This window comes from Neodiprion pinetum, chromosome 5 (genome assembly GCF_021155775.2).
Source record: "Neodiprion pinetum isolate iyNeoPine1 chromosome 5, iyNeoPine1.2, whole genome shotgun sequence".
In the NCBI taxonomy this organism is placed as follows: domain Eukaryota; kingdom Metazoa; phylum Arthropoda; class Insecta; order Hymenoptera; family Diprionidae; genus Neodiprion; species Neodiprion pinetum.
The window spans coordinates 30,061,352-30,082,763 of record NC_060236.1 but is presented as its reverse complement, the minus strand read 5'-3'; the positions used below and the strand labels follow the sequence as shown (position 1 = coordinate 30,082,763).

At 36.7% G+C, this 21,412-nt stretch overlaps 2 protein-coding genes across 3 annotated transcripts in view; one reads left to right on the top strand and one right to left on the bottom strand.

Annotated features, from left to right (window-relative positions):
• Positions 1 to 5,246, bottom strand: part of Mitf (transcription factor Mitf) — a 54,574-nt gene extending 49,328 nt beyond the window's left edge. The window contains exons 1-2 of one of the 2 annotated variants that reach the window (XM_069136156.1): positions 4,910 to 5,246; positions 4,295 to 4,602 (exon numbers count right to left, since the gene is read on the bottom strand). In XM_069136156.1, coding sequence (XP_068992257.1) covers positions 4,295 to 4,458 — 164 coding nt within the window. In that variant the 5' untranslated portion in view covers positions 4,459 to 4,602; positions 4,910 to 5,246. The remainder of the gene's footprint in view (positions 1 to 4,294; positions 4,603 to 4,909) is intronic. The other variant, XM_069136157.1, reaches the window with a different exon arrangement.
• A 1,579-nt stretch (positions 5,247 to 6,825) lies between these two features.
• Positions 6,826 to 13,276, top strand: CtsL4 (Cathepsin L4). Its single transcript, XM_046626138.1, has 5 exons — positions 6,826 to 7,021; positions 9,307 to 9,483; positions 10,471 to 10,833; positions 12,482 to 12,642; positions 12,778 to 13,276. Exons 1-5 carry the CDS (start codon positions 6,884 to 6,886, stop codon positions 12,971 to 12,973), a joined length of 1,035 nt encoding a protein of 344 aa, XP_046482094.1. The 5' UTR covers positions 6,826 to 6,883; the 3' UTR covers positions 12,974 to 13,276.
• The last annotated feature ends 8,136 nt before the right edge of the window (positions 13,277 to 21,412 follow it).

Genomic DNA, 21,412 nt, shown 5'->3' with positions numbered 1-21,412 from the left:
CGGCGCATGCGCGTCGACACCTAGGACTTAAATATACTCTTTTCGGTACTCCGCGCATGCGCATTTGCAGGCTAACTCGACCGTCGCAGAAACAAGTACTTTGTGTACGGAAGACACGCATGAAAAAACGCGTAAAACACGCTAACGTTATATAATTAAAAGAAAAAAAAAGAAAATTGGGCAAGTGCGAGTAGAACTCGCGGCACGAGAATTCCGCTCAGACTTGATTATTTTTTTTTTTTTTGTACGTGATACAACTACGAATCAACTATTTTCGAACTTTTTATCTCTACCTACTTGCGCTACGAGTGAATTTGCGAGTATAAAAATATGCGATACAAACGACCGCATCTTTCGATTGCGTCGACTCAAAAGCTTAAATTTTATACACCGCCAAGGGACCGTAGACCTCAGTATTTGTCATTAATTTCAACTTGGTACATCTACCCGTTCCTGATAAAAAAAAATAAAAAACAAAAAAGTCTCTACAGACGGAGATACGGATAACAAAGTGATCCTACAAGGGGGGGTTACGTTTTTTCCTTCCGCGGTACGTGACCCGAAAAATTGAGTAAAGGATCTTTGGAGACATTGATTATGAGGAAAGATCGATGGTTCGGTAATATGATAAAAATAAAAAAAAAAAAATAAAAAAAACCGCAACAGGACTCGACTCGCTAACGTAATTCGGTCGTTAATTGCTGTAACAACGGGATATCGCGGGGCGGAATACGAGTTGAACAAATACACGTCGTGCTAGTATAAACAGCCGGTGTTACGTCAGAAACACCAAGGGACGGTAATATTCCACTGGGTCGCGTTCCGTACACCGCCGCATGTTCGGCTGTATATGTGACGACACGCGCCGAACACACATGTATAGATATACAGATCGGTGTAATAAAGATAGATACCGAGAGGCTGCAGAGTTTAACCCAAGGTGCCGAGATAGAGGATAGAGGCTTGCAGCGTGACGACATTCGCCGGCGAATCCGGAGCGATATTAACCGGCTTATTGGAGGAACGTTTTAATCCCCAAACGGACCAGGCTTTGACGGATACAAACCGGCAGGGAGAAGAATCCCGAGAATGAAACCCCCACGTTTGGTCTGAGAAATTGAGCTGAAGAAATGCCGACTTTCCCACTTATTTGTTTCATCGTCATCCATCCCCCCCCCCCCCCCCCCCACCCCGCATGGCTTCCATTTTCACGTGTAATCCAATTTTCATTTTATAAAAGGGTTCGTAGCCGAGCGCGGGAAAACTGCATCGAGAAGACGCGAGAGCCGAATCCTTTGTCTCGGAGACTAAATAATAACGAGGCTGAATTGTTGGTTGCTTTGACGCAATGAAAAATTCCGATGAAAAATTGGACTACTTAGTAATTGTACAGTGACTTTGAAGTAGTCAAGTTTCTCAGAGTATGAATAATATGTTTTACTCTATTGTCATGTAACGCGATTCAGACGTTCAATAAAATTGCGGAAGTACAATTTTTTACGAAACTTGAATCATCGCGGTAAAGTTACCGACTTCAGACTAACAAGGAATAGTCGTTCAATGGTCCGAGAAAATGAAATGATCGAAACTGCAGAGTTCATTTTCGTAATTTCAAACTACCATGAAGATATTTCATAATATTTTACATCGTTTGGTATCGAAGAGATTGACAATGAACTTTTCACGTACAAAAAAAAAAAAAAAATGATCGGTAACCTAACGTTATTACACAATTGAACTGCTAATGCGAAATTCCAACCAAGTGCGGTTACTGTACGTTTATCAATAAATCGAAATCATGTTGCGGTCAGAACAAGTGTGTATCAATTGTCCTCGTTACGGTAGCACAAATTGTTCGGCGTTGTAACAAAGAAAAAACGACGACTCTGCGTCGATTTGATAGAAATAAAAACTTTGCAGTTGGCTGAAACGTACTTCCAATATTCCCCGTAACAGAGTTTTGACATCCATTAAACCCAAGTTGGGAGAAAATGAAAAACACCGTCGATGATTTAATTCTGACACAAAAAAACATGTACCATCAAATTTTCATCTCGATGATCGATGAACACCGATGTGAAAAAACTACAACGTCTTGTAGCCATGTTCGATAAGTGATGAGAAACGGTTCGACCGTCTGGGTTATCACAGTATCCACATGTAATGGAACTGAGCAAGTTTAATTAATATACTATACCCATATACGAAAGATCCATGCATACAAGACGAGATCCAAACTGTTTCACTATGATGGGTACCACATGCACAATAAGATGAAAAGCGATTGTGTGTAGGTACCGGAGTTTCGGCAACGTTGCCTCGATTAGAAAGTTCACCTCTAACATGTCCGTGCAAACGCGTTGCGCGATATTGTTCTCTTCCCAAGAGCGACTTCGAGAATTCCAACAAAAATCCAGCACGACTTTACGCTGATAGAGTTGTTATCAATAAATACTGATTTCGGAACTGTCTCTGCAATTCCAGCGAGACTCGCTTTAGACGATCCTTTCACACGTTTAGGATCACAGGACAAGAGTACTGGTAGTAAATGGTCAAAGAGTATCGAGCGATAAAATTTTTGTCAATAATCAGTCTAAAAACCTCGACTGGCAAATGGAAAGCATTGCATGTAGTCTGTAACTGGCCATTGAGAAAAGGGAAAGAAAAGGGCGGGAAAGTATGACTTTTGAATTGTTGAAACGTATAGCAACGAAACCAACGATAAAAATGGCAAGGCGATGTTGTTAATTGATAGATTCATACGAAGGTGTTAATAACTCGGCTTCTCCAAACATCAAATGACAACCGTTACATACGATCGATGTCTGTAGACTTTGCGACGAGAAAAAAGACCGATAAGCGTGAAAAATGATATCCTCTCTCCCTATTTTACAGATCAATCCTAATACGAGATAAAATATTCTAACAGAGCTTTGAAAATTTGCTACATCTTTGCGAAAGCTTTAAATACACCGAACGAGCGCACGCTGTGTACATAGCGTGTATCATCATCATCGTTCAATGAGACTTAATTGGTTGGTTGATTCGCCGTCTGATCACTCGCAATCAGTTGTAAAAAAATATTACATACATACGTGCATGTGCCGAGAGTATATAATATACCGAATCCCAAGAGTGAGAGAGAGAGAGAGAGAGAGAGTGAGAGATATAGATGGAGATTGAGATGAAGAGAGACGGCGTAGGTGTAGGAATAAAACGGAATATGTTTGAACAAGTGTTCGACTCGGGACTGCAGCGGTCGTTGAAAACACTCGTCAGACGTCAATATAGAATAATATGTCTGTAAACTCTGTTTTCACGCTTGAACAAGTAATTGAGTAACCTGTGCGATATGCTCGACGGAATGAAAAGGATTGATAAATACCATCTCTTATACCTACCGAAGGATTGTCTAACAACAAGTGGAGGCAGATTTGTGCATCCGTCTATCTATCTACTTGAAGATTGTGCACGAAAAGTTCACTATGAATTACACCTGTATAAACCGGAAATTTACTTCATTGTACGATTACGTTCAACCTCTTTTGTTTATTGCTGAAAAACTTATCTTCCATTTACTTATTTTCTTTTCAATCTATCTCTTGAACGATAATCAAACGTTCCGTGAAATTATACCGCTATGAAGATGAAAACGATGTTGCGTGTCCATAAATTCGTTCCCGACTTTCTCCGAATTTAGAAAACAATTAGGAGCAATTAAAGTTAGATCGTTCTAAATTATTGTACGATCCTTCTTTAAATCCCAAACAATATCGTTGCTCGCAGTGTCAATAATACAACGATAAAAAAGCACTATATAATGACCGTCGATATCAAGCGGTCCAGTTAGAGACTGTCCCAGGTCGAGGTTGACTTTCGATAAATTTTTTTTCCACTGCTTCCCCCTCTCTTCCTTCCGTTAGAACAACACAAGAACAAGTTCGCGAAACGGCGAGGTCAGAGGTTGGCCAACGAGGGTAACGAAGGTGGTGAAAAAAAAAATCAACAACCATTTGGATCGACCTTGATTCAAATACAAGGAGGAGGAAAAGGAATAGTTTGGATCAACGATCGATCATGATATCAACGATATCATAGATCATGAATATCGGTCCAGAATTCACGTCGCGCAAGTGGCGCGTTCAGTTTTGCCCCGGGATAAAGAACCGGTTGAACATCAGTGTCGACAATAACCAGGCTATAGATACCGTGTAAAAACGAAGCATTGAAGAAAGAAGATTAAAGAGATCCTCGGATAACCGAAGAGATACGATTGGGACGTTAAAGAACCCACCTGCCAGTGTCCGGTGCTCGACTCTTGAGTTCGTAATACATGAAATCCTGAGACGAGGAGAGCATCGACAAAGCTTGTTCGAAATCATTGTTGTACTCAAGTTCGAAATCCTCGTTACCAAGAGCTGCCAGATCGTATCCCATATCAATCCCCGACTCATCCATGATGATTCAAACTTGTTAATTTAGATAATTCGTTATCAAGAATACCCGCGATTTTACAATATAAGAACGTTACAAGAACGCGTATCCAAATCGTTCCAAAGATGTCCGGTTTGTTCCAACTTTAAAAATCTCTGCAAGCACTCACTGTAATCTCACATTCACACAACTGATCTTCGTTACAGTCGCGGCATATATTTCATACATATACATGACGTATGAATAACATGTCGAACGATTCCGAACACTGGAAATCAAGTTCTCTCGCCGACGAAACGATGTACCGATAACGGCAGGGTTAAAAAACTATAAAGCTTGAAAAAAAAAAAGAAAAAAAAACTAGGGGAAAATAAAAACAACCGAAACAAATTCCGTGTGTAAAAAGTTTCTTTGAAATGGAAAAGCGAAAGTACAAAACAAAACAAAGCAAAAAAAAAGAGAAACAACGACGAACGTTGAAACACTTTCTGTCGTTGGACTAAAGAAAGCCGTTCGAATATTTATCGCGTTCTTGTATAATGTTCATTCCCCCGGCGTTGGTCGGAGTGTTTTTTATTTTTTTTAATTTTTTTAAAAATTGTTTTTTCTTGTAAACGTTCGATGACCGTTTGTCGGTGCCCTCCTGATCTCGTTTTTAACGTTGATACCGCATCTCCACCACCTTCGGCAAAGGGGCCACGCGACACATCCGTTTAGTTTACTGCAACACGGCACACGTAACAAACGCGACCAGACGCCGCCGCGAGATGCGCGCCATTGCACCAGTAAGATTTTCCACAACTAGTTCTCTACTCTCGGCGCTACTCAACGAGCGCCGATGAGAGGTACTGAAAATGGTGAGGGGCGGGAGGTGGAGGTGCAGGTGGAGGCGGAGGTGGAGGAGGAGGGCGATAGCTACCGGATAGGCGAACATACGTCAAAGAGTATTTGACGCCTCCACGGATCGAGGCTTCTCTCTTTCAAATGGATCCGTGGCGCCATCGGACGGAGCAATGACGAAGCTTGCTTTGCGGATTGTTTCAAACGGCGCAGCGCACCGCAACGCTTGGGAACAAGATCGAGGGTTACGAATGAGTCGAAAGTTTAAAAAGTAGGTGATAATCGTCGTGAAAAAAATCTACGGCAATGTTTTTTCATTGCCGTAGATTCAACGACATGTTCCTGCTATGTGATGGAAATAAATGCGAGATAATTTGAATAGGAAAAAGGCTAGCGTAATCATCATCGTCGTCGACTTGAGAAAATGTTTTACGATTGTTGTATTCAGAATACAGAATTGTTTTTATACGTTTTGAAAAATCACTTGAGGAAAGTTTTCGTCTCGTAGAGTTAGTATAGAAAATTATAGTAAAATGTGTATGATCGTTTGTATAAACCCGTTTGTATATTGTTGCCTCATCGTTCGGTCAACGGTTATTGGATTGCAATAAAATTTCGTACTATTGATTATTTAGCGTATATTATAGTTGCAACATAAAAATCTATCAGTTTAGTTAGCCACATTTTTTTTTCAGCCAAATAACATTGATTTACTATTTACGCGACAGCGTCAAATTATTGCAATGATGGCAAAAAAAATAAATAAAAAATGTAGTAACGCAAACTATATTTTCTGTTTACAGCTAAAAAAAAAAATTAGTTTTCCTTTTATTCGTAACCATTGCGTAACTGCATTTTTCGCCTGTGGTAAAAACCTAAAAACTAATCTAGGAATGTATAGTAACCGCATTATTTACCCCAATCTATTTCCAGCGATATCTCAAGATCTCTGTACGATGAGACAAGCCAATCTTACAAACATTATAATCGGATTAAAATCACAAGAGTTTGAACATATTCAACATTCTAATAAAAGTAAGATATTTTTCCAAATTTATGCGATCTTAGCTTGTCTTATTCGAATTTCCACAGATTTGTTTCTATCGCATAAGAAGAATGTTGTTTCATTGGCGTTCGCAGTTATAGACGAAACTAAGATCGACGTAGACTTTTGATTTTTTTATTTATTCCCCCAACTTTTAGTAATCTGCAAAAATACCGCCGATTACAATATTGCAGAAAAATCAAAACAAATCTCGTATTTTGCGATAATCTCGGCAAAATCACGGTTAATATATTCGTCGTTGTCAAGCTTCGAGATTTTTAATCATCGACGCAACTTGTACGAGTGGAGGGGGAGGTTTTAACAAATTAACAAAATGCTTGACCCCCTTGCATGTAATATATATATATATATATATATTCTACCAAACGACGTGTACAGGTATTACAACAACGATCGCGGTATGTGCTGACAGAGGTGAAATGGAAAAGAAAAGAAAAAAAAAAAAGAGTAAAATGAAACTCACCTACGAACAGTGAGAGTGACAAGTATCAGTTATATAGCACGATCAGTCCACCTCGACTTACATTCGCGGAACATTCATCCATGCGTATAATGAAGTTATCAAATTGTGGCTTATTTTTTATCGTCTCGATTGTTTTCAGCATCGCGAAAACCGGAAATGGAACCGGTTTGCCAAAAGAAGTGTCTGAAAAGCTCGACGATTATTGGGAGAAATACAAAGTGAGTTTGTATAAATATTGATAGTCAAGAATAGATTTAACCCAAATCGATCATTCTTGGCCAATTTCACCCCGATAAAATTGTTCAAACTTCGCCTAGAATCTTTAAGTACTGAAAGTAATCATCGTGGCTTCATTCTTCGTACAAAACAAATACCTTTTTGGCCAACATTTTAGATACTTTCTATAACTTTGACAGTGTTTCAAAACGTTTAAACAATGAATTTTGGTCAGGTAAACTGAGACAGGTTTTTCTGTCAACTTTAAAACAATACCTAGATACTTTTTTTCAATTTTTTTTTTTTTTTTTTTTTTTAGACTTTCAGAACTCGTTCTTGAGGTAAAACAATCGCAATCGAGGTAAATTTCAAGCCAATCCAGTGACCGTAATGCGATTCTACCGGTGGGTAGGATCGAATAGGACTGAAAAAAAAAAAAAAAAATGTCACAAACTAGCCACGTTTTACTCAATCAATTTTGAAAAATAATTATACATCAATTACTTTGACAAGCTCTGTTCTTTTTTTTTTTGTCGCGTATAACGAACGGAACGTATAAAATCTCACGCAATAAGCACTTATTCGGGGTAATCGAGGAAAAAAGAGAAAGAAGACCGAGAAGACGAAGAGAAAAAAAAAACCTCAAGATAACAAAAATTAGCACGCACGACACGTGTCGACGGGCGACGATGATGATGTTGATGATGATGATGATGATGATGATCATGATGAAGATGATCTGTCGCGAAATAAGAGTAATCCTTATCGCTTTGCGTAGAGAGGGGAAAGATCGTGACATCGAAAAATATTATTACACGTGTGACAGCTCTTGCATAGTTCCTTGCTGAGCCTGCGTGACGCGAGGGGGTCCCAATCTATGAAAACTGGTTGTGACCGGTTAATTCCGACGAGAAGTTCCGCAAAATTCGAAGAACCCCGATAGGCGAATGATCAGAAGCGTTAAATTTCAACTGCTGTGTAAAATGATTAAGCATTATTCAACTGGCATTTGAAACAATAGCTTTTCTCTGTTTTTTTTTTTTTCAGAAAAACCGTACCGATAGAAATTTTCCAGTTGTCGTTCTTACTACACGGTCTTTAAGACATTTTCCTTCGTTACCATAACCAAGAAAGTTATAGTTCTGATTAAAAAATAACAATGAATTTTATACCTAAGAACAGAAAAAGTCTAATACGTGTACTTTTTTTTACAACTTTTGCGATAACTTGATCAAATCGACTTTTTTTTCTTGTAACTTCAACGATACTTAAATGTGTACCCTGATCGATTTCGATACTGATGTATAAGCAAAAAAGGACTCAACAGCCCCATTCTGTACACAATTCCAAACAAAAACACTCAAATGAATTTTCATTTGACGCAGAAATAAAGAAATGACACGAATTTTACGAAATCGTATAAATAGTAAAATCGTAAAATTCGTGTAATTTCTTTATTTCGGCGTCAAATGAACATGTATCGGAATGTTTTTGTTCAGAATCGTGTACAGAATGGGTAATTTTCGTGTTTTAGATACGCGGTCTTTGACATTTCGAGATATATACGTCAACGTCGAAATCGACCAGGGCGCCCCCTTACACCGTAACAGTGTTGCCAACTCGGTAGTTTTTCCACTAAATCTGGTTGTTTTTATTCTGGGACGGTAGTAAAAATTCACTTTTAGTAGTCAGTTTTCACACATTTTAATTCCTTAATCGTCAGATGACAGCATGAGAAGTAAATATTGAATTAGTCAAATATTGAGATATTAAAATAGTCAATTATTGAAGTATTGAATTAGTCAAATATTGAAATATTTCTAAGCGATTTAATAATTACTATTCAAAGATTTTAATTCCAAGTTTTTACTTAATGATAAGTAAAAAAAAAAATTATTTATTGTTACAACTTATATCAATAATAAATATTCATGTTCTAATAACAGTAAAGTTTATTTGTTTTTTCTTTTTTACTCGATTTTATTAGCTGTATATTGACGCCCAATGCTAATGTTACACTACCATGTATTATAAAGTAATAATTAGATCAAAATTCTATTATAGATGTTCCATTTAATACATACAAATAAGATAATTATTTTTAGGCAAATATTCGCGCGCTGAATTGAAATAAAATTTTTAATACAGAGAATTCAGAGTGTTGGCAACACTGAAACGTGACAACATTAACGACGACCATTTTGCCAAAATCTTTCGCTAACCGTGTCGACTGAAATTTTGTCCTCAGTGTAACGTAATTCGATTCTTTCATGTATCCGCTCCGCAGTTGTCTTACAAAAAGAATTACTCAACGACCAAGGAAGCCATGCGAAGACTCGCTTGGGAAGAGAATCTGATAAAAATCTACGAACATAACCTCCTAGCAGCAGCTGGTCACCACAGTTACACCTTGCGTGACAACCACTTTGCCGACCTCAGCACACCGGAGTATATATTGAAAATGGTAAACCATAAATTTATTGCTTCAACTGTCCTATAGCGAGTTAATCTTTTTCTCCTCAAAGAAATTCGAATTCGTGCGTTTCAAATTCAAAATTCAATTCAACCGGTAACAGACGATTAATCGAAGCTCGTTACTGCTGCGAGTATCGTCGATATACTGAAAAAATGAACGGGCCGCAATTTTTTAAATATTTTTTAAATATTTGCCAAACGTTTTCATCGATCAATAAATTTTCCGATCAAACTTCGGTTGGAAAAAGTACACCTAGAGAAATTTTTACGTTCCGGTTACCGCTCGGTCCTTAACTATTTTCATTTCTTACCAAAATCGAAAAATACAGTTCCAGGTAGAAAATGAAAATTAGTTTTCTAGCTGTTACCGAAAAGTCTGGTATCCGTTGCTATTCTTTCTCATTACGACCACTGCTACTATATTTTCTTGCAACTGCTACGAAAATTTAACGCTTGTGGAACGATAAATTGACGTTTAAGCCTTGTTTAACTAAAAAACTAGACCAAACCTCAGAAACTGATTTTTCTTTGCAATTACCAAAAAAGAATCGACGACAGAGCAAAACGGTTAGGCGTAGCTCGTTTTTCCCAATTCCGACAACATTCGAACAGTTTTTTTTTTTTTTAACGATAACTGTTTTACTCAATTTTTCTAGTCACTGCGACAAATGAAATTTTTCTCAGTCTAACGTCCGAGCGACAAAAGGCGTGGAAGAAAATTCTGGAAAACAAACACGCGAATGATGAATGACGTTCCCGCGTTGAAATAGATAACATTTAAATTATCCTAAAAAACTTCATCGTCAAACCGTATGACCGACCGATTGAGTTTTTTTTTTTTATCGTTTGAGGAAAAGAACTCGCGTGTTACAAGTTAATTCCGGATGAAGTGATCCGGTAACGAGATTAAAGACGATTGAAAAAGCAACACAAAAAAAAAAAAAAAAGTACTAACGCCCGCGTATTTCGTGATCAGGTGAAGCTTGTTCGTAGCAGAAGACGCCGTTTATCCGAAAACGACGAACTGGTGAATTCGATCAGGCAAAGCGGACGACAAATTCCCCCGAGTCTCGATTGGCGGGAAAGGGGATTCGAAACGGCAGCGGAAAATCAAGAGGACTGCGGAAGCTGCTACGCGTATTCCGTTGCGACTAGCATCCAGGGTCAAATATTCAAGGAAACGGGAATGCTGATACCCCTAAGTACGCAGCAGATTATAGACTGCAGCACTTCCGTTGGGAACCTTGGCTGCTCGGGCGGTTCCCTGAGGAACACGTTGAGGTACTTGGAGAAAGCCAAGGGTCTCATGCCGGAGAAAAACTATCCCTATACCGCGCAGGTGAGTTTGGATCGTCGATAACATAGCAGATATCAGAGAGTTCTACGGAAATCACTTTTTACAGAGTAGAAAACTCGAAGAGTTGATGAAAATTACCCGTTCGCAGGACTGGCGCTTGTAACTGGAGTTTAAAAAATAACATACGATATTTTTCTGCGCAAAGAAATTCGAGTATCAATTCAGGAATGATCCTGCATGAATTATTTTTCTACAGGAAAATTGTTCTGCAGAAAATTTATCCACAGAGTATTTTCCTCAAGATTTTGTTTGACACAACCAGAACAATTCGGAGCAATCATCGAATCGTCAAAATCATACGTTTAACTGTCGATTTCGCACATTTTAATTTGTTTCTGTTGAATTTGTTTCTTTGTAGGATGTGTGAAACGAGAAAGCTATTCTATCAAAAAAATTTATGTAGAAAAATTTTCGGCGGAGAAAATATTCCGAAGAACAGCTTTCCTGAAGAATAATTGATGCGGGATTATTTTTTATGCGAATCACGAGTTTCTTTCTGTTAAAACGAGTCTGTAGAACACATTTTTTGGAACACTTGTGGAACTGATTTCTGTAAAATCGAGATCAACTTTGGGGAATAGTAAAAGTTAGAGAGAGAGAAAGAGAGTCGATCAATTGATTGGAACGTAATTTTTATGATTTGTAAAAGTATACTCACGAAAAGTTTGAATAGAAGGTCATATTCAAGTTGTTGTGGACACCAATTTAAAAAAAGAAAAAAGAAAAGAAAAGAAATGAGAGCATATCCCGAAAAATTACAATCAGTGATCACGCCCTTGAAGCCTGCTTGACTTTCGATAGATAAACAACGACGACGACGACGACGATTTCCCTCGTATTATAATGTTTTCATAAAACTTTTTGTAAACATTCATAAGTGTAGTAAAGTCACAGGCTATCAGTATCAATAGCTCGCGTATAATGTGGCGCACAATTAAATGTTAAACTGTGGGTTATCTTTCGCTGAGAGGAGCCCTGTAACTTTGGTAAAAGATAAAAGAAATAGAAAAACGCGAATCGCACGGTGTCCAAACTTCAATCGTTAACAATCACTCGTAGAAAATTGCGCAACGCGTGTTTCACATTGAGTATCACGTCTATGATTAGAAATGAGGACACGGTGAAAAAAACGTCCAAAATTTGAACGCTTAGTCTAGGATAAAGGTCGAAGTACGCTGAAGCTGTAACAAAATGTCACCAACTACAAGACTATGTTAATATGCGTAAACAACTTCTCTAATATTCCATTTGGACAGTTTTTACCGACCGAGTAAAACGTCAGATTTTACGCATCGTTCGTATCGTAACCAGTGCGATACTGAGTCGTGCAACACTGAATATTTATATTTGTATAATGTCGAAAAATGTCTTGAATTACCATTAATTGCAGTAAAACAATTTTCCGGCGTTATTCTCGGCTGACGGGGGGGAAAACTTTTCGATATTTGTATGGAAATTATCAGCGATATTCAATTTTTTGAGCGAATGACGCGACGAAACAACTGACATATTGCTCGGTCGGTAACAAGTGACGTTTTACCCGGTCGGCAACAAGCGACGTTTAACTCGGTCGGTAACAACCAACCTACAGAGTTGTACCCTTAATAACTGATCACACGACAAATTACAGCAAGGATATTGCAAATTCGTAAGAGACGACAGCGTGGTGAACATCACAGCCTGGGCGATACTTCCGGCTCGTGATGAGCACGCGATGGAATACGCTGTGGCAACTATCGGGCCGATAGCAGCTTCCATTAACGCGAGTCCGAAAACCTTTCAGCTCTACCAGTGAGTGAGGAATTTCGATTTTTTTTTTTTGGTTTTTTTTTTTCATTTCATTTTTTTGCAACCCCCCAACAATGACTGCAGAAAATTTATTCACGTTCGTTTTGTTTTTTCAACCCTCGCCAACGAATCCAATAGCCAAGGAGTTTACGACGACCCGGGATGCAGTTCGGACGTGGTTAACCACGCGATGCTGTTGGTCGGTTACACGCCCACTTATTGGATACTGAAAAACTGGTGGGGTGACAGTTGGGGCGATAATGGATACATGAAACTTGCCAGGCACAAAAATCGTTGCGGAGTAGCAAACTACGCTGCCTACGCCAAAGTGTGATCGCTGGTAAAAAAAAAAAAAAAAAAAAAGAAAAAACGTTTCATCCGTCGAATGCCGAAAAATTCGCATCGGCTTTCGTATTTTTTATTTTTTTTATTTTTTTTTCTGTCTACTTTTACTATTTATACACCAATCAATTTTTATACATATATATATATACATATATACAATTCCCAAGGTAGCCTGCAGTCTCCGATAGATTAAAAAGCGAAAAATTAACGTCGAAACGCATTTTCGAAATTGTCGGATTATACATGTATCTTTGTACATCCAATGTCGTAAACTGTAGCGAAAATAAATATATATATCCTCATTACCGTTACATTGCGGTCATCTTATACATGTGTGCGTGCGTGTATACATTACTTGTTTACAACATTGTTATTCATTTAATTTATTACGTTGGGCGTACTTCCGGATGCACTGCTTTGAACGCATTTCAAGAAACGGTATACGTTATAATGTATCTAAAATAAGCATATACTATGTGTAATACAAACGCGTGTTGGTTTGCACTCGAGTTCCGTAATACATTAATTGATATATCAAGACATCGGGGTCAACTCGACACTTATCGCACTAAGTTCATCTCAGCTCTCGAATTCCGATGACGAGACATTAAATTGCCACGCTTCGAGCTTAGGCAAACTTCAATACGATCGTTGAAATCGAGGGTAAAACGTCGCTTCGCTTTTTCTTTCGCAAAAATAACGAAACAAACAAAGTTGAATAAAAAAAGAAAAAAAAAGAAAAACAACAACAACAAAAAAAAAACTCATCTCTCTTTCCGCTGTTTTTGAACCGGAAGTGGGATCGGGTGGAAAAGCTCGCGCGTGCATCTTCAGGGTAAAAACAGTACCGTGGGCAAATTTCATGACAATCGGTTCGTCGGTTTGACTTGAAATCATCTTGTTCAGAAGAAATCGAGTTTGACACTTTTTTTCTCGATGAAAAGTTTCTTGATTTGCCGAATGTGTAAGGCACTCCGTTTTTTTTAACAATCGTGCCTAGAAGCCAATCATTAACTTTCTACTGGGAAAAAAATTAAGATATTTTGGGCAATTGGGTGATAATATTTTTAAAAAACTGTCAACAATTGCAGAGAAGCTTTGAAAAAAAAAACAAGTACCTTTATTTATAGGCTGGCCATGAGCTAGCTTTCGAATTTTCCGTTTTTACACTGCAAATTCAAAGTTAACAAAAAGTAATAATGATAGGAATAATAATAATATCCAATTCTAATTTCGAACTACAAATTTAGATTCGTGATTAACGATTTGGTAGCCTTCAGGTATAATTACGTTGCAGGAAAATATGTTTTTTTTTTTTTTTAAATTTCAACCACTATAATGGATCCACCACCAACAATTTTGGAAATCTAACATTGGATTCGTTATCGGTGTTCCAAAAAACCTCTGCCTACCAATTTTCATAAAAAATCCGAATTTGTTTAGATATTTTTCCACAATATTAGATTTGCCATTTCGGACTTCGCAAATTTGACTTCAGATTCGTGATCACAGTTCCAGCAAATCTTAGAGTTCGAAATTTCCTGAAGATCCAAATGTTTTTAGTTCTTCTTTTGTCGTTCAAGATATCATAATTCAATTTTGTGGAATCAAGTTATTTGAATGATTCGAAAAAGTTCCGAATCGATCAAAGTCAAAATCCATTCAGTTCTTAGTTTTGAAACGCCCCGTCGATTGAGACAAAAATCATTGAAATCCGGTAACTCGTCCTCGAAATATCGTCGGAGAAAAAAATTAAAAAACGATCGGAGGTGATTGCTCTAGATCTCAAAACATCGAGATATAGTGTAAAACCCAACGTTTCATTTTCACGGTGATTACAATTAACTTCCTTTTTTTTTCTCCGAAAGAAGAGAAACGGGAAATTAAAACCGGGGATTCATTTCCGACCATTTTCTAACATGTTCAAAAATCGAGGTCATGTTTTTCTACGTAAATACTCGATGTTAAGAAAACGAAATCCCACGGCTATAACTAAGAACCGAATTTTTACAATTTACGTCGATACACGTATAGCATCGTTGAAGCCTCGTGCCACGTCTTGAGTGTGTTTTTGACATTGAACGAAACTTCGATAATCCCGCATATATACTGAAATTGGAAAAAAAATTTTCAAAGAAACAACAACTCGGTGTCCTCGAGTGATCGTCGTGCCCTTCGAACGACAAAGTAAGATAGATACAACATAACGTGTCGAATAGATAACAACCGTAAGGTAGATGCAACGGACGTTGTAAAAACGGTGAATACGCATTTTCTTTTTTTTTTTTTTACTCCGCACACAAGACTTGACGTTTAATCGTGTTTATCGTAGGTTTTATCTCTCGTCATACGGTCAAAGGTCAGTGTAGTAAAATATACAAGGAAAAGAGCGCGGAACAAATGGTGACAAATTTTCAGATTTTTGATTATAACGCGATTCGAAAACTTGGAGGGATAAGATATTTTCTCAGCTGCGATAAATTGTTGCTGCTGTTATTATGGTTGTTATTGGATATTTCAACTCAAAAGCAATCGGTTTAAATATATTCTAATCAGTCCGACGTAGTTTACCGGACAGTTCAAGGCACTCTTCATGATCACAATTAATCTGAAAGTTACAATATCCACCATATTGTTGTTGATTTTACGACTTTCAGATGCTCTTAACAACGATTAATAGTATAAGCTTGAACTTTTCTTAATGAAAACATAAGAATGATATTACTAATGACCGTGCATGCATGTTTTGTTTTTAATTACATTTACTCGAAACTTGAACTGGTACAATCTCATTGCACATATATATACATATATATATACGCTAGTTGATTGCGAATTAATGTGTATATTACACGCGTAACCTTCATTTTTCTCAAAAAAATCAGAGACGAGCCTCTAAAGTTAAAATGATTGCTATGCGAAAACGGTTAACGTACTTGAAATTTGACTTCGTGAAGACAATACAATAATAGCGTACAAGGAAAAACCGCGAGTGACAAACAAAGCCAATGTCAAATTGTTGATTTCTTATCCATACTTCGCAATGTACGTTACAATCAATACGCGTACCTCTTACGGATTAAAGGTAAAAATAAACTTCACGAATCCCGACTTCTGCATATTTTCGAGTGTTAGATAAAAAAAAAAAAAAACAGCAAAATCAAATTTTTTTTTTTTGTTTTTTTTTTTTGTAGTTCACAGAAATTTGAAAGATCGAATTCTGAGATTCATTTTTTGATGCTTGATTTATTCTTCTGTACCATAAATTCCAACCGAGGGAGTTTATTGATTACGAAGCAAACAATTTCGAAAATTTATCACCTATTTCTTTCAAGTATACTATGCACATTACTCTATATCCTCTTGGAGAACTCAATTTATCATGGACACGGTAATTCATCTCTACAAATACTCGACGAGATGGCGCCACGTGCGAATATTGTTGCGTCACAAGTGCTCCAGCCAATGGTGAGAATTTCCCAAAATTCGCGGGAAGTTTGAAAACTTGTTTCATTAACGGTGAAAAAGAGAGGGATACAATGGACACTGAGAAATAAGGAAATACATTTGGAATTTGAAAAACCTCGGTAACCCTTTCTGCTTTGTATAATGCAATAAAAAAAAAAATGCATCGCGATATTTACACATAACGTGATTTCAAAATAAAACGATTCAACGATTCCGTCAACTTGTATGCGCGTAGAAAACAACGATGATCGTCTATTTTCCTAATGGAACGATACTTGAATCGGGAATTATGGTGAGAGCAATAAACGAGGACGTGAAGGCGCGAAGTCAATTTCCGGTCAAGGTTACGTGGCGGTATGCTACTATTTAGGAAGAATGCGTGTCACGTAGTTGTTAAACACCCTATTGAACTTTGCTTCGTCTCGTCAACAATTCTCCGTAAGTTATAATATACTATAAAAATCCATAAACATATTCATACATACATTCATATATATATATATATATATATATATATATATATATATATATATATATATATATATATATATATACACACATACAAGGGACGTGGCTAATAATTTTTATGTTATAGATAATTTATCGACAATATTTCGTGCCCGTGGTGAATTATTAATCTTATAATTATTATTAAACTTATACATCCAAACCGTTTGCTACATTCGTCAGTTCTCAGCGCGCGAAAAAATTGCGTGTGTATTCATGCGGGGTTTTTTCCTTTCGGTGTAATTTTTTTTTGTCAATATCTTTTTCACGCAGTAAAGAATATGCCGTCCGAATATGATTTTTATAAGACGTCACGATTCCTACGACTCGGTTTTACGATTTTGAACACTATATTATCCAGATTTATACTTGTCGCTTGTTTATACATACCACGAAAAATCTAATTAGTATTAATTAATCATAAGTATATCCGTACAGTATACTCCGTTTATCGTTGGTTATAATAATTGTACTGCGAAGTAAGGAAACGAGAGAGGAAAAAAAAATAAAAAAAAAACAATGCTCATTCAAACGACGTAAAATTGTAACGCGCGTCAAACGAAGCGACTAAATATTTGCAAAGTTTATTCCAATAATAAAAAACCAAACATATTTACCATTATCAGAATTGAATCAAAATTCGTATCAACTCAGTGGCGGAAATTTTTATAGTATCCGCACGATTTCGAAGTAATATTACAAGAAACAATTTTTTTTTTTATCGTTCTCTTTCAACGATAGTCCGAAAGCTTCTCGGGCTTTCCAACAGTTTTGCTATTTGTCTTTCGATCTTTTTTTTTTTCTTCCCCACTCATACGGCGGACCAGCAAAACCGACGTCATCCATTTCAGGAATCAGTCCCGAGAGCTGATTTCTTTCGGATAAACATTTTTCTGTTTACCAAATTTCAGCGGAGACGAAAAAAAAAAAAAAAAACGAAAATAAAATAGGAATGCCCAAACATGTGGGCAAAAATGAAGAAAAAAATCAAAGGGGAAAAAAATAAAAAAAAAAAAAAAAAAACAACGACCAATGCATTAAGAAACGTAATAATAACAACAATAATAGTAACAAATTGTGTAGAAGAATGATAAACGAGAGGGGAGATAGCGTTTGTATATTAGCAATTAGATTGAATCTGATGTAATAGCGAAGAGTAATCGAGCTTAATTGTCCGAGACGCATGCAATGATAAGAAGATATTGTAACAATATCGCGGGAACTATACAACTTGACAGTTTTACGCACGTTTTATTATGTCGCCTCGATAAATAAATCGTTCTCATTTTTCGTTTCTCTGTACTCTCGCTTGCATTAACGTCATTGTCGTTGTTTTTGCAAAGTGAGAATTTCGCACACTACCAAGCTTGTAAAAAAATTCCGCTCAGTCAGTCGATCGTTCGTGTGTAAGTAAACAAATATGAAAGAAAGTTGGAAAAACAGAGTGAATTTTCACAAAAATCTTGGGGATTTATCTCGTGCAGAAAAAAAAAAAAAAAAAAAAAAAAACAATATATCGCTCTTTCCAAAGCTATCCGCAATATTTCTTATTTTTTAAATACCTACCTACAAAATTCAAGAATCCTTGATTTTACCGCCAATGAAACGCTGCCAACGAGCGATAACGATTTGTGGGGGGAAAATAAAGATGATGCAATGTTGATTTAATTGGTACACCCACACGCTGCGATTAATTCTTATCAAAATCTTACAATTTAATTGCACCACTGCTGTCAATCCGCGAAATTTTTGGTTCGGCAATAAAAGCCGAGGGTATAATAATAATATACACAATATGAAAGATTACTACAAGCGATTTTATCTACTCTTACGATTTCCTATCACGTGCACTGCGCGAAGAGTGGGACGTAAAAAAACGAGGGATTTTCGAATTGCGAAATATGAGAAAATCTCGACGAGACGAATACAATTTTATTGAATTAAATAGCTGAATTGTATTTCACCGGTTGTATCAGTTGGTCAAAACTAAAAGGGTATAAAAGGCGCATATCTGTTTTACAGAATTTCAAAATGTCGGTAAGTTCAATTGTAGAATCATCGGAATGGTTGAGAATAAAAAAATCCAGAACGCAGAGCCGTCCGAAATCTGACTATTCTATTTATCAGTTCCTTTATGTACGATTTTGACATTTCTACATTTTGAGTTTTAATAATATATACATTGCCTAGCAAAAGTTCGGGTACCTACACCAGTCGAAATTTCTTGCCGCATTGAAAGTTAGAAAGTTTTTTAGAAACTTTCCGTAGGTTTTGATATCCTTTTCAAGTTTGTCATAGAAAAAACCGATTCAAAATTTTTCCACAAGCTGTAGGGTTAATTTTCGGTAGCTAAGAAATAGCCGAAAAACGGCCTCGTAAAAACGTGAAAAAAATTTTTCAAAACTATGTACTTGGGCCAAAAAAGAACGCAAAGAATTTTCTAAAAAGACAAAATTTGTCGTCTTTAAAACGCCGGTTGGAAAATTTGATTACCTTAATTTTTGAGTCCGCTGTCTAACTTTCAGTGAACTTCGTTATCTTTTTCCGCATTTTGGAATTCTACAAAATGAAATTATCGTCATACTTGCGACCCTTAAACTTTCCAATCTTCGTACTAAATTTTGATCCCTATAAAAACAAAAAGAGGACCGTAAAAGCTTCTGCAAATGTCAAGTATAAAAGAAAAATACCTCCGAGAAATCTGTGCGAAGGTTCGTAAGTTTATTCACGCCTGTTCTACACAAGGCAATAAACAGCGGACGATGAACGTTGGTTAAATTTACAATTAGAACAAGTAGCCACCGCAGCCAGTCGCAATTGCATTTATTACCAATCATCTGTCTCATTGAATAAAAGTGTCTAAAGCCGTCTGCCCTCGTCGAGACGAGCGTTACAACACTCGAATGCGGCACGTCTGGACGGTTTATAAAACCGATTAGCGCTGTATTTCGCTCTCAACATGACCAGCTTAAGGCTCAATGACATGCGGGAGGAGAAAAAGTTGAAACGAAATTTAAGCGGCTTGGTTGCGACGGGTGTTTAAATGAGGAAAGAAAAAGTTACACCGCGATTAAAGTCTTTCGTGATTACTTACACTTTACAGAGCGATTACAAGAGATTGCTTGAAAAATAAATTTTACTTTGATAAAAAGCATTTCTCATGATTTCTCATCATTAAAAAGAGATTTCTGTAATCCTTAATCATTTCTCACGACTGTCAACGATTACTGACGTAGAATTTCAATTTAATATTAATGATTTCAAGTCTGATTTCAGAGACTAAGAAATCGTTTCGAATGATGTATGAATTTCACTTTGATCGGACGATTTCTCATGATTTCTCATGATTTCTCATGATTTCTCACGTTTAAAAAGAGATTTCTGCTATCCTAAATAATTTATCATTACTAACAACGATTACCGATGCAGAATTTTATTTTAATATCAATGATTACGAAACCATTTCAAACGATAGTGACACTATGATTACTTGAGAGAAAGCCCGTCGTTTGATTTGTCAAAAATCTACATGTTTTATTAATTTTATCAACAGACGGTTGTACACTGAATATTTATCGAATTATTGTATTCGTGAACAACTAAGATCCGTATAAGAATATAGAAATTGAAAATACTGGAATTGCAAAGAAAAGCTTAGATATCCAAGCTTCGTTTCGAATCGCTTCAAAGTTGTTAAGAAATCTAATAGATTCATTGAAAATAGTCTTCCGAATGAAAAAGCCATTGTGGAGTGAAATGGAACAAATCTTGTACTAGACTTTTTACCAATTTTGAATCGATTTAAAACGTAACATTGATGTCTGAAATTTTTTTTTTAAATACCAGTACTTACCGTATTTACATTTTTAAAGAGTACTGATTGTAAATGTACGACTATCTTGTAATAAAATTGATATTGTCGATTTTTAGTCAACGAACCTCCGTAATTTAAAAGAAAACATGTAAAACTCATTTCGTACAATACGATTAAATGTCAAATTTCGGTAAGGCAAGGTATCGACAATTTAAAGAGCAGACGAAGCTGAGACGAAAAAGGAGGAGGTTGAGGAGGTTGAAGCAGGAAATTAAAACTCGCACGTTGATTCTTAAATTGATCCTCGTACTGACCGCGCGGTCATTTTCCAATCAACATACTACTTTCATCCTGCATTTCATCCGTTTAATCAAACATTTGCCACTGCGACGAACGTTGCTGTAATTTAAAAGTGCACAAAAATCACTCTGGAATTCTGTTGGACAAAGCATGCGAGGAAAAAAAGGTTATCAAACTGATCGTCGCAAAAATAAAAATACAAAAAATAAAAAAAACATATTAACGCGGACACCGGCAATAAAATTTTTCACACTCATTTCAAAGCGTTATTCGCGTTACAAGATGAGTTTTACACGCGTGAGATTCTCCATAAAAATTGCCAACCAAAAAACTAATCCC

Excerpts from the sequence above, each read along its gene's own strand:
- CtsL4 (XM_046626138.1), top strand. The coding sequence starts at position 6,884 with ATGCGTATAATGAAGTTATCAAATTGTGGCTTATTTTTTATCGTCTCG. Across the intron at positions 10,834-12,481 it reads ACTATCCCTATACCGCGCAG|CAAGGATATTGCAAATTCGT; the intron begins GTGAGTTTGGAT and ends GACAAATTACAG. Across the intron at positions 12,643-12,777 it reads AAAACCTTTCAGCTCTACCA|CCAAGGAGTTTACGACGACC; the intron begins GTGAGTGAGGAA and ends CGAATCCAATAG.